This window comes from Silene latifolia, chromosome 9, assembly GCF_048544455.1.
Source record: "Silene latifolia isolate original U9 population chromosome 9, ASM4854445v1, whole genome shotgun sequence".
NCBI classification, from domain to species: domain Eukaryota; kingdom Viridiplantae; phylum Streptophyta; class Magnoliopsida; order Caryophyllales; family Caryophyllaceae; genus Silene; species Silene latifolia.
The window spans coordinates 53,733,011-53,746,164 of record NC_133534.1 but is presented as its reverse complement, the minus strand read 5'-3'; the positions used below and the strand labels follow the sequence as shown (position 1 = coordinate 53,746,164).

General features: G+C 39.0%; 1 protein-coding gene and 1 pseudogene across 2 annotated transcripts; both read right to left on the bottom strand.

Moving 5' to 3' along the window:
* Nucleotides 1–3,101: 3,101 nt before the first annotated feature.
* On the bottom strand, nucleotides 3,102–12,816 carry LOC141599772 (disease resistance protein RPM1-like). 2 transcript variants are annotated; one of them, XM_074419880.1, is made up of 4 exons: nucleotides 12,485–12,816; nucleotides 12,152–12,388; nucleotides 5,789–6,628; nucleotides 3,102–5,121 (listed from the first exon to the last, which is right to left on the bottom strand). In XM_074419880.1, exons 3-4 carry the CDS (start codon nucleotides 6,604–6,606, stop codon nucleotides 3,303–3,305), a joined length of 2,637 nt encoding a protein of 878 aa, XP_074275981.1. In that variant the 5' UTR covers nucleotides 6,607–6,628; nucleotides 12,152–12,388; nucleotides 12,485–12,816; the 3' UTR covers nucleotides 3,102–3,302. The 2 variants fall into 2 exon arrangements, with proteins under 2 accessions (XP_074275981.1, XP_074275982.1); XM_074419881.1 differs by having other exon boundaries at nucleotides 5,789–6,624; nucleotides 12,152–12,816.
* On the bottom strand, nucleotides 7,187–8,373 carry LOC141599773 (cytosolic sulfotransferase 15-like; annotated as a pseudogene).
* Nucleotides 12,817–13,154: the final 338 nt, after the last annotated feature.

Below are 13,154 nucleotides of genomic sequence, written 5' to 3'. Positions count from 1 at the left end.
TTTCCGCATAAACACTTAGACTTTTCCTATTTAACCGAGGATTACTAGGTTAATTAGCATCTCTTTTTACTCTTAGACTATCTCTTTTACTATCATTTTTGATATTAGAAAAACCTCATCACACTTTTACGTTGCTTTCACTTTGGGGATTATTGCACTCGGATTTCGTCGTTCTTTACGCCGGATTGCTTAGATTGTAATCTCCTCCTTCTCTTGATAATAATTAACCCTTTGTTGCTCTTAATTCTTGTTTTATGTTATCATTATTTCTCGCCTAATTTCTCGTTATTGCGCTTTATAATTATTATTTCGTTATGTCTTCTCATGGAATATTATGTCTTTGTTAGATCGATTATGAATATGAGTAGCTAATTCCCCTTCATGTTGGGATTAGGGGATCTGCGGTAGAATAATGACGACGTAGTGAATGAATTAGGCGAATTGATATAAGAGACTCTATCACTATAGCAATATAACTGTAATCACCGACCTAGTTGAGTGCACGCTTCTATGTCACCTTTAACTTTGGCTACAATTAATCCTGGATCGAAAGATTGGATTAAATAGGCCTGCTATAAAATGATGAGATCGCCCTAATGAGGACGAAAGTTAAGTTAGTGGTATTTTAGGGTGGGAAGTGGACCGAAAGGACCTTCTAATATCCGTCTCGCATTGGTTCGTCTGAGTCATTTACTGCTAAGTTGTTGATTTGCCGTAGTGAACCGAATTCCCGACATGTCTCCCTCTTATTGATAGTTAATTCATATTTCTTGCTTTACTGCTCTCTGCCTTATTTCTCTTCTTTTAACTCCGTAGTTTAGAACCAAAAATTCAATCAACCCCATTGTTACCATAGGATTAGAGATAGACAGCTGTAGTTGCATTACCTCCCTGAGGATTCGATACTCGACTGCCTCTACTACATATTTAGTTGAGACCGTTAGGTTTTATTTTTGACAGGTCAACGACAGGCGTGTCATTTGGCATCTTAAGATCTTTTGGAATCCCATGCTTTCCCCTTGACTTTTGACTTGCAATTTGGGCTTGACTTGGATGTTTGATCTCATTTGTATTTTACTAATTGATCCAACAAATTCTCATGCAAAAATCCATGCAACTTGAGGCATAAGGTCCATGCAACATCCAATCCTTAGTCCATTTGGTCTTCTTTCCTCTTAGCTTGCAATTTCTAGTACTTTATAGTTATTTTAGCTCCAAAAAGCTTATTCCCTACAAAATATGTCAAAGTATCCAAAACAACTAGAAATGCAAATATTAGCTATAAAACAGTTAAGATAAGTGCTAAAAACATGTAAAATCAAGCTAATATAGGGAGTTAAAATGTATAAAATATGCATTTATCAATCCCCTTGGGGACTTTTACTATAAAACTAGTTGGTGCACGGCGCGCTTTGCACACCGTCCCTCAAGATATTTTGATCGTCGACGTTTAATATGCATGTTAGAATTTTTTACTTGTTTCGGTTGTTTGTACATGTTGACTGAACATCACAGTGAAACTCTTTTTGCACATTGTGATGATCAAAGAAATATTATACACAATCTCCAATATATATTGTGATGATATAATCACTTGAAAACACCTTGTTTTAATCTAAATTCAAAGACTAAGCTCTAAGCTATTACTACCAATCTCCGAATACCCACAACATGCACCCGGATTGATTGTAGCCATCCAACCTCTGGCCCTCCCGAAGATGGTTCCGTATGCGATGATGGTGGTGACCGTGGTGACTATGTGATCATCAAAGGCATTGGCAGTCAAACAGAGAGCAACAAACATTAGTTTGTGAAAAAAAAGAAAAAAGAAACAAAATGGCCAAAGAAAAACTGAGGAAACAAAGGCCCAAAATTAAATAGGAAAAAGGTCCACAAAATCTTTAGCTCGGTAAGCAACAGGCCCAAGCGTTGCCAGCCCAAACCGTACACAAATCCACTGTTCATACTATTCACTTTGTGAATAGTTGAAGGGCTTGTAGACTTTTATTAAGGTGTTGATATATATAATATAATAAGGTGAGTAGAAATGACACATAATAATATACTTCTGTAACATCTTTCGATTTGAATTAACACTTATACAGCGACGCAACAACTTACAAAAAAATAAAAACTTTCGATTTAAGTTATTTGTTGAACTTCGGTTAAGGCCCCACAACACACACAAAAAAAACATCTTAATCCAACAGTTATTTGTTACGCCTTTTCTCAAAAAAAAAAAAAGGTTCTTACACTTCTATAGTCTTCATTTCTTCCCATACTCCTCATTTGAAAGCTTACTTTTTGTTTCACTTTATTTTGGTATAAAGAAAGCCGCGAGGGTGATTAAGATCATGGTAATGAGCTCATTACTGTTGGCAGGGTTTGTACCAAGGTCATGAGTACCATTACTCATGACTTTACCAACTAAACTAGTTTTTAACGGGATCCCTTGCTCAATTTCCAAACTCGATAAATGCATTAAACCTCTCGTGTCAATCAAAACATAGATGCGAGTACTTGGACATATTTTCCAAGACATATCATAATGGTCATCTAATCACATCATTATAATCACAACACTTGAAATCAAACTATAAAAAGACGACAAAATATGCATTAATGTTAACTAAATTTGATACTTCATCTCTGACGTTTTATTGAACTCCTTTCCTTTCTGAGAATAATTTAAGAAAAAGTGATAAAATAACATTTTCTAACGTTCACGATTGGATAATTAATTTGGAAATGTATTTAATAGGAAAAAAGAGACAGCACAAATGAAGTGGAGAGAGTAATTAACAACCAAATCCACAACACACAACCAAATCACACTAAGCTATCAAATTAACAACAAAACGCACAACACACAACAATATAACCCAAAATTAAGGAGTCAAAATCCTCTCCATTTCCTAAAAAGAAATGGAGAGGTCATTACCTATTAACGGTCGAGATTGTATCTGATTAACATCAAACGGTTTACAATTTATGCATAAAAATAAAGGGTTAATGAGTATAAAGGAGATAATATTAATTATTAAATGAGTTTGTGAAAGGAAATGGAGAAGATCCTTATTGAAAACTAAGCACTCCCTTGGTTTCTTAAAAACTACCCCTTTTTTTTTATTTTTGCACAAGGACCAAGGCATGCAAGTGCATGTGAGTGGGTGGTGGATCTCACCATCCCAACAATAATTTTCGACACAAAAGGCATGCTTAAAATAGAGATGGAGCCATTCAATTACATGTGTCAAATAAGAAATGTGGGGCAATTCCTAACAATCGGGGGGAGTAAAATACTAACACCTATCTCGAAGCAAATTCGATATGGCCAAGTCCAAGTAGGGTTCAATATGAGGTGGCACCTGTACCAGTTGCTGGCACAGTCGATATCGAAAATTTTGGAGAGTAGGAAGAGCTCCTTGTATGGATTTCAAATTGCATAATGAGAAAAGGCGCAACACCTTGAGTTTTCGAAAGCCATGCATTCCAAAATCAAGCTTCGTTCCATCATATGCCTCGTAAAGGTCAAGCTCTATCAGATTAGGAAGCTCCTGGAGCCTCTCAGCTGGATCATTTTGGAGTCGTGAATATCTCAACGCCAATTTGGCTAAGTTATTAAGCCCCGTTATCCAATTTGGCAACTTTTCCAAAGCCCCCACCAAGTAAAGTCGTTCCAAAAAACGAGGTGGTTGGTTTATGTTTTGTACCTTGAGTACTTCATCACTTCGTGTTGATATTATCGTCAATGATCTGAGATGTTCCATCTCCTTAATGGCGTGGCAAAGATCATCGCCATTGTCACTTGTAAGCCCTGCGATTCCCAACCTCGTCAATTGTTTTAAGTTTCTCAACTCAATTATTAGACTCTTTTGGCTTCCATCAATGAATGCAAGCTTTTGCAGCTCCAGCAAGTTAACTAATACTCCTACGGGTATCTTAGTTGCTGCAGTTGAGAAAGCGTATGGCCCTGGTTCAGAACGATATCCTAGGAGGTGGCGTAATTTTTGAAGGCTCTTTGCTTCACTTGGTATTTCAGAAACGTAAGAGCTCTTGAGATCCAATGTCTGTAGGTTCCAAAGGTGACCTACACTCGTTGGAAGCGTCCCGACCTTGGTATTTCTCAAGCTCAGAAGCTGCAAGTTACGCAGATCTCCCACCTCTTCAGGAATAGCGTAAATTGAAGCATCTTGAAGGTCAAGAACTCTTAGGAAGCGGAAGATTTTCAGCTGCGAGCTTGTTAAGAAACTAGTTATATCCTCATTATCAAATACAAGAACTGAACGGATGTTGCAGGTAGTACTACAGGCTTGTAATGATTTGTCAAAGCAGTAGTGGATTGATAATCTGCGGAAATGGGTGTTCACTAGGAATTTATCCTTAGCCATCACTTGAGAGAAACCCGACTCCTCTAACTTAGAGAGGATTATTTCACGGAGAACATCATGAACTCGAAAACTTCGACATCTTCCTGTTACATCTCTCCCTAGAACTTGAACCAAATTTCTCTGGACAAGGGCAGTCAAATACTCAAGAGCAACCTCTTCAAGCGTTATACCTCGACAACTTTCGATAAAGCCTTCTGCAATCCAAAGGCGGACTAGCCTCATACAGTCAATGGCGTAATCCTCAGGAAACATGCCAAAATACAAAAAGCAAGGTTTCAGATAATAAGGCAATTCGTCATAGCTCAATAGCAGGATTCTTGTGCTGCTTTTTAGGTGACGATTTTTAGCAAACTCAGGGCCAAGTGTGTCGCATAACTTTTTCCACTCCGAACAGTCCCTCCTTTTTGTAGACAACAGACCTGCAACCGCCACTATCGTTAAAGGTAATCCATCGCATTTCCTAACAATGTCAGATGCTAATGACCCAAGTTCTTCAGGGCAGCCCCCATTTCCAAACATTTTCTTGCAGAAGAGACCCCAAGCCTCCTGGTCTGGCAAAGGCTTTAACTGGTAAATGTTACCCATTAATTTGGTTGTCCAAGAACTAGCCACATCTTCGTCACGCGTGGTCATCAATAGTCTACTGCCATCATTAATAGCTGGTAAAGCAGCTTTTATGCAGCTTAGTAGTGACCCTTCTTCCCAAACATCGTCTAGAACAACCAAGTATCTGCAAATTTAACTCAAAATCTAAATTACATTAGAAACATGTTGAATTGAGGTTCGGAACAGTGGTGGAATGTAGGAGTCAAGCATTTGGGGTACAAAACATCACATGCATATTGAACTCCATTAGTGGTCTGAGATGATGGTGATAACTCTAAGGCTGGTCACAAAAAAAGGGTTTGTGTTCAGTTGTCATCTGCAGCAAAATGCAATAAATCAACTACCGCTCTTGATGCGTAAATGAGTTCATATCAAGTAACCGGTTATGTATGGTGGCAGAGCTAGAAATATATGTTTCCGATGTCCTATAAAGTATTTTACAAAAGCTATTCAATAAATATAATATTTCAATAATATTTTAGCACAAGAATTAGTCAATACACACACACACACACAAATTTTTTCCTAGGTATGCGGCCATACACTGGGCAATATTCCCTAACCCCAAACACACACACACACACACAAATTCAGCTTGTGATAAGACTTGAAACACTCACCACCACCCTCAATATATGATAAGTTTGACATTGAAAAATGGACAAGTAATTTGGAAATTGGAATGGGTAGGAGGTAGTAATTAATTAGGAAAAAAAGCAAGCGTTTTGGCAAAAGGACCTACTTATAAGCAATTATTAGACAATTGATCAATTTGCAATTAGTAGAAGTACCTGTATTCAGATTCGTGAAGGTAGCTCCGCAGTTTCTCAGTTATGGACATACGGTTCTGCAACGAATCATCAAGTTGAACCCAATTAGAGTCCTCTTGGGCAGACTCAAGAAACTGCTTGTAAATGCTTCTTAGTACGTCCACCACACTATAAGATCGAGATACAGTGACCCAAGCATAGATATGGAAACGTCGCCTTACTTGGTTATACAGTTTCCGAGCAAGGGTCGATTTTCCAAGTCCTCCCATTCCCACGAGTGCTACTAGAGCGTTCTGTCCCAATAGTCTCCTGACTTCATTCTTAGGTTCTTCAATACCAACAAGCTCAGAATCGTCCACATAGAGTGCGCAAATGTCTTGCCAACTACTAGTATGCTCTGGATGCACCCTCTCTGTGGTCATGAACTCATACCTTTCCCTTCTCCTGTTGATCTCTCCTATCTCTTCCCTGATCATTTTTATAGTTATAACCAAGTCATGCTTTGTCCTATGTTGAAAGAAGCATTGACCCACTCTAAACAAATTAAAGCAGCTTCGTGGAGGTGTCACCGGCTGATTAACTCGCTCATGCTTAAGAAACAAGTAATCATCAAGGGCATCTTCTATCTGGTATGCAACTTCTCTAACCTGGCTAACCCATACCTTGATGCCATCGTCATCTTCTGCTTTTTTCTCGGCATCTTTTAGAATGGCTTTGATGCTCTGTAGCTCTCTGCTGATTGACTTGATCTCTCCAGGAAGGCTTCCCACTAAATCCGCCTCTGTGTTTGCAATTTGAAGCAGCTTGTCTATAGCAAATGCCACTATAGTTTCCGCCATTTTTCATTGCCTTATGATCTGTCTAAGATAATTTTGGTAGAGAATATTAGTGTAAAAGTCAATGTTACTATCAAAAGAACATTAGTCCAAATATCAAAAAATTATAAACCAGGGAAGCAGGCCATTGCCCACTAGGCCACTAGTACATGACAAATATGACATGCCACCAAATAATATTAGGACTTGATCAAACTCTATATTCCTAAGCTTCGTGCAGGATCGACTTGATCCAGCTATAGTATACGTAGCCGTCACACCTTTTCAAGTCAATCACAGCATTTTTACTTTCTAGAATCCAGAATAAAGAAAATTAGCTTAAACCCAAGTTTGTTTTCATAAGACTGAGTATATATATTTTGAGAAACATTGGGACTCCGTCTTCTCGGTTACTAAATAGCAGTTGTCAGTATGACATATTTGAAAATATAACAGATGTATTACTTCAATGCATTTTATACTTCGTATTACGGTATATATCATCGGATGGGGAAGCCTTACCCTTACCCCTCTTTTAATACCACAAAGATACTATCAAAATGATGAAAATTGTGTTGAAATAATAACGAATAACTGCTGCTTAACAATAAAATAAACATTGCCAGTTTATTCAGCCATTTTGCTAATACAATTCCAAATCGTATACAGTAGATTGTTACATGAACGTTAAACCAGCACCGCAAAATTTTTCATCCATGATCTTATTAAACCTCTCTGCCATTAATGGACTCATAAAATGAACCCAATCTCCGACCACCCCTTTTCTAAAAAAAGTCTCATTTGCAGCTCCTGGATAAACTTTATCACCCTTATTTAACTCTGCAACTTGTTTAAGGGACTGAAAACTACACAAGTTAACAATTTCATCGATCAAACCCCTTTCTTCCTCCTTCGCTGAAAATGGACATCCTACAAATTTAGCTATTCGCTTCAACTCTACTATAGGATCAACCTTCAAATCTTCATACTTGACGAACAATATTTTATCCGGATTTTCATTGCATTTTTTCCAATATCCGAGTACATGGTCCTGAAATGGCCCAAATGGGATTTTACCCTCACAAAACATATCAACATAAAGGTCGAACATATCTGCAACCAATGTCTGATTATCAGATACATTCTGGTAAAATAGCCATGATGATATCATTGTGTCCAACGGATTTCTAAAAACGTATATGATTTTGGATTTAGAAGACTTGATTGAACTTGGCAATGAATGATAAGGGAGATGGGTACCGAAAAGTCTAGGAGATTTAAGGTTGATGATTTCCAGAAAATTTGATTTTGTGTAAATGTTTGATTCTAATTGAGGGACTAGCTCATGAGGGTTATGGTAAAGAAGAGGACTTTGTGAAGGTAGATGGTTTTCGCCGTTGCAAATGGCGAATATGAGGCCTTTGAGCCAAGTTGTGCCTGCTTTTCGGCTACTAGTTATGAAGACATCAGTGATCAGTGTCTTGAGCTTTGAAGTGGTTTTGGAATGCGATTATGGCATCTAATTTTGGTGCCCTTATAGGTACATTGGGTTGCCATTGAACCATAGCTCTTTGGGAAGGGATTCCTTAAGCTGTGTTAGCTCTTTCTCTAAATTTTCAGCTTCGTTTTGTGGTTTGGGAATGTTGTCAGAGGACTCCATAGGTTGCTGAAGATATGAGGCCAACTCTTGCATCTTATAAATAATCAGTTTTAAAGACAATAGGGCCCAAGACACCGTGATTAGATCTTTGGTTTAGGTATCTAACTTTTTTAAGCGGTTTAAGTACATTTGCATAAAACAAAGTTTCAATGTATTTTCGTGATAGTTACAAATTAGCCGATGTTCAATCCTCTCATTAGGCTCTAGTACAGTCATGAGTCGTGTCAGTGTCGTAACCATTGACATGCTTAATGGTTAGTAGGTTTCTCAAATTTACGAATACCTAAAAACTGTAGAACGAAACTAATTGTCTTACTAAATGGATGAGACCCATAATACTACAGTAATACAGTCTTTAATATTACTCACCATGTTTCTTCATATACTACATAGCTGTCCAACTTTATTAATGGCAGACACAAGATATTCTAAAATACTTCAGAAAGTAGCCTAATGAAATGGAAAATCACTCGTTCATATTGGGGCAATCCTATCTGATGACAGAAGCAGCAAAGTGTACATCACATTTTACTGTAGGTTCTCTAAGGCTAATGCGATCTTTTGGAAACAACGTGCTAAGATGAGGTGGAGCGTGGATGGTGATACATGTACTAAGTTTTTCTTCAACTGGGTCAAGGGGAGAAAAGGGAGGAATTATATACATGGTCTTAAAGGTGAGGATGGGGTGTGGATTTATGATCATAATCTTGTAAGTTCCGAATTCCAAAAAAACTTTCAGGCTTTGTATGAGGTTAGGGATGGTGATTTAGGGGGGGAGGAATGGCGACCAATGACTTCATTTGAACGGATCCTTTCTCCAGTTAAAAGGTCTCTCTCGAATGCTGACACGGATCACCTTCTCAAGCCTTTTACAGCTAAAGAGGTGCGGAGTGCGATCTTCCAGATGGGAGCGTATAAATCCCCAGGCCGGATGGTATCCCAGCGTGTTTTTATCAAAAATGTTGGCCTTTGGTGAAGAAGGAGGTAACTAAGGTCGTGCTATCTATTTTGAATTCTGGGAGGGTTTTACGAGAACTGAATAGAACCTTTATCACTCTTATCCCTAAAACTGATAGCCCGGAAGGCGTCTCGGATTACAGGCCCATAAGTCTTTGTAATGTCCTCATGCGCGTTGTGTCCAAGTGTATCACTAATAGAGTGGCAAGGGTTATGGGATCTCTGGTAAGTGAATCACAAAATGCTTTCATTCCGGGCCGGTATATCAGTGATAATATTTTACTTGCTCATGAAACTATTCATCGTATACTGAGTCATAAAACAGGAAAACATGGTCGGTGTGCTTTTAAGGCGGACATGAGTAAAGCCTATGATAAAATTAAATGGGATTTTTTGGAGGCAGTTCTCATGAGGTTTGGCTTTCCACCAAAATTAGTACTACTGATTATGAACTGCGTTACGACGGTTTCTTATGAGGTCCTTTTTAATGGTGTTCCACTGCCTCGGTTTCAACCGCATTGTGGTTTGCGTCAAGGTGATCCTTTATCTCCATACCTTTTCATTCTTTGTATGGAGGTGCTTGGTGGGCAGATCGAGTATGCGAAAGAGGTGGGCCTTTTGAAAGGGATAACATTGTGTCGGCAGGAAGAACCGATCACGCATTTATTCTTTGAGGATGACTCTGTTTTTTTCTTTCAAGATAAGGGCCATGCGGCGGCTATTCTAAAAAGGATCTTGGATGAGTATTGTGATGCATCAGGGCAAAAGTTGAATTTAGATAAATCTGGTATTCTCTTTAGTCCGAGTACAACATTAGCAAAGGCACAAGAGACTATGAGTTGTCTTCGGGTTCGTTCTTCAAAAGGTATTGGAAAATATTTGGGGATCCCGGCGGAATTTCAGGAATCTAAGAAGGGGATTTTTGATTCTCTCCTGGATTATGTTTCTAAAAGAATCTCTTCATGGAATGGAATATTCTTATCAGCAGCTGGTAGGCTTACCTTAATTTCTTCAGTCCTATCAAATCTTTCAAATTACTTTCTATCGGTTTTCAAAATTCCGGTAAGTGTGTCAACAAAGCTCAATTCTTTGTTGGCACATTTTTGGTGGGCTGGGTGTAAACTGGGGAAAAAGCTTCATTGGTGCAGTAAGAATTTTCTAAGTCTTCCGAAGAGTTCGGGAGGATTGGGTATTAGAAATGTGGGATGTCTCAATAAGGCACTGCTTGCTAAGCATGATTGGAGACTGGTTTTGGGGGATGATTCTTACTTTAGTAGGATTTTCCGACGAAAGATTTTTGGAACGAATACTTTCGTGGATGGACTACGTCCTAAAAATGGGTCGGGCTGTTCATGGGGTATTAAAAGTATTACCTATGGATTGGAACTGGTACTAGCTAACATGGGTTGGAAGCCAGGTTTGGAATCTAGCCTTAACGCGTGGAATTCAAAGTGGGTCAACGCAAGGATGCCGGAACCGAAGGATCGTTTACTTGATTCGGCCTTTCTTTTTCTAGGAAGCCTTCAAGTACGGGAGCTATGGAATCGAGACCTCACCTGGAATTCTTCTCTAGTGCGTGCCTTTTTTAAGGAAAAGGATGCGGATTGGATAATAGCATCTCCCATATGTAAGTCTAGAAAGTATGATGAAGTCTTTTGGCCTCTAACTAGTGATGTGAATTATTCGGTGAAGAGTGGGTACGGCATTGCATTCATGGAGTTTTTTGAACAACATGGCACTTTAAAAGATAAGTCAAGAATCACCATGTCAGGGAGGGGTTTTTGTAAATCTCGCCTGTGGAGCTTACCTGGGCCGAATGCGTGGAAGGTTTTGATATGGAAGATCATTACAAATACCTTACCTGTAGGGTTTGAGTTTTATAAAAGATCTATGGAAGGGGATCATACGTGTCGGATGTGCATAGGGGATCGTCAATACAGCGAGACTATTGAGCATATCTTTAGAGATTGCCCTTTAGCCTCCAGAGTTTGGGCAGGCACAACGCTTGGGATACGGGTAGAAGGCACTGCGATGATCCCGCATGGTGATTGGATTATAAACTGGATCCGATTTTTAGGTAATCTGGAGGAGGGTAACAGTCGAATTTTAATCTTCTTGGAAACCTTATGGGGACTTTGGACCACTCGCAATAATGCGGTCTTTAGAGGGAATCAGGTTATGCCGTGCGTTATTCTTCAGTCCATCACTAGTGATGTTGAGATATATCTTCAGTCTAAACTGCATGAGAAGGAGTACAATGAGAAGATGCAAGGACGTGTGCCGCATTCGTCACGAAATGAAGATATACAGAATATCAAGGATGGTCACCCAGTTTATATGGTTGGTAGGCGGGGTGATTGTAGAGGTATCCGGATAAAGGTTGATGCTGGATGGTTGAAGACTTTGGACGCGGCAATAGGGTGGGTGGCATACGATAGTGATGGGGTAACCATTGGGACGGAAGTAGGAAGACTAAGGTGAATCGGCTCTGCAAGGCCGAGGCGTTAGGTATCTCGAGGTTCTTCAATGGGCGATCGGTAGGGGTTTTCTTCACCTCGAGGTAGTGTCGGATTGTCTCCCTTTAATTTGTCAGCTTGCAGGTGTTGCTGGAGTTCATCATGGTATCAAAGACATGCTTCAGGACTTCAAGGAGTTTTATCCGTCATTTCATTGTCTTAGTTTTGCTTACATTTCTAGAAACCTTAACGTTGTAGCACATGGCCTCGCCTCTCGGGCCATGAGATTGTAAAAATCTTTATTTACGGTTGCCAAAAAAAAAAAAAAAAAAAAAAAAAAAAAAAAAAAAAACATTTTACTGTAGGATGGACAGATGAAGCTCAGGTTTCGACTACATAACATTTGGTCAGACTATCTCCTACAAGTTTTCGTGCAAGAGACACGCCAACAAGAGCATGGTTGGACGAAACTACACATTGAAAAAATTAAAAGTACCTGGTTCATTTTCAGTCTGCGATCTGTCAAAGAATGAACATATAAAACAGCACAAACCACCATTTGAGTCATTTCCTCATTATCATATCTTCCTCCTGATTTTGAATCAACAAGCTGATCAAAATTGGCATCCTGTAGAGCTCCAGCTATCAGGTTAAAATTGGCGTTTGAAGAGCTCGAGCTAGCAGGTCAAAACTGGCATCTTACAGAGCTCGATCAACTGATCAAGATTAGCTACTACACTTAAAGGTAAAAGCGCTTTTAGTACAGCAGGGGATAGGTGAGAGAAACCGTATCTTTAGTTAGCTAATGAGAGAATGTCTGAGTTCTGACCCAGGGGTTCCTTTCACATCTGTTGTAATATGAGTATTGCCGGCAGCAAAAACTCTAGCCGATCCAAGTTCCACAACCTGTAGCTGAATAAACCTACAAACATGAAAGTTAAAAAATGAAAATAGACAATTCACTTTTTTGAGATTAAGACGTCTTCTTCATATTACCATTGGACAATGGACTTCCTCCTCACGAGTACGAGTTAACTGAAAAATCGCTCTGGAATAATAAATTTGCTTCAGAGTTTGAGTGTAGAAGTATTCGGACATGCACAACATAATCGTAAACAAAATAGGACTATTTTCTGAAACAAGTTTCAACTCACAGCCCACTTGTAGCCGTTGTAGGTATGCCGTATGCCAATACTTTGGCAGCGCCCACTGATATATAATTATATACTAGTTTTTTGCCCGTGCGGTGCACGGATACTAAAATAAGTTGTAATTATAGTGTTTTGCATTACTTATTTTAGTTGTAAAACTCTTATGGTGCATCTAATGTTTGATATACTGTCTTTTTAGATTTCAGTCAGTTAGTAACCTAACGTCATGTCTATATGGAGAAGCAGTAGAGAACAACAAAATGTCTTGATCATCAAGACCTTGTTGGGTTGCGAAATGAGAGGGGAACAATAGCATGCCAAATCTCTTGTTTGGTTAGCAAATAAGGT

Coding starts and splice junctions, on each gene's coding strand:
- LOC141599772 (XM_074419881.1), bottom strand. CDS start 6,606: ATGGCGGAAACTATAGTGGCATTTGCTATAGACAAGCTGCTTCAAATT. Junction 5,122..5,788: donor CTTCACGAATCTGAATACAG/GTACTTCTACTA, acceptor TTAAATTTGCAG/ATACTTGGTTGTTCTAGACG.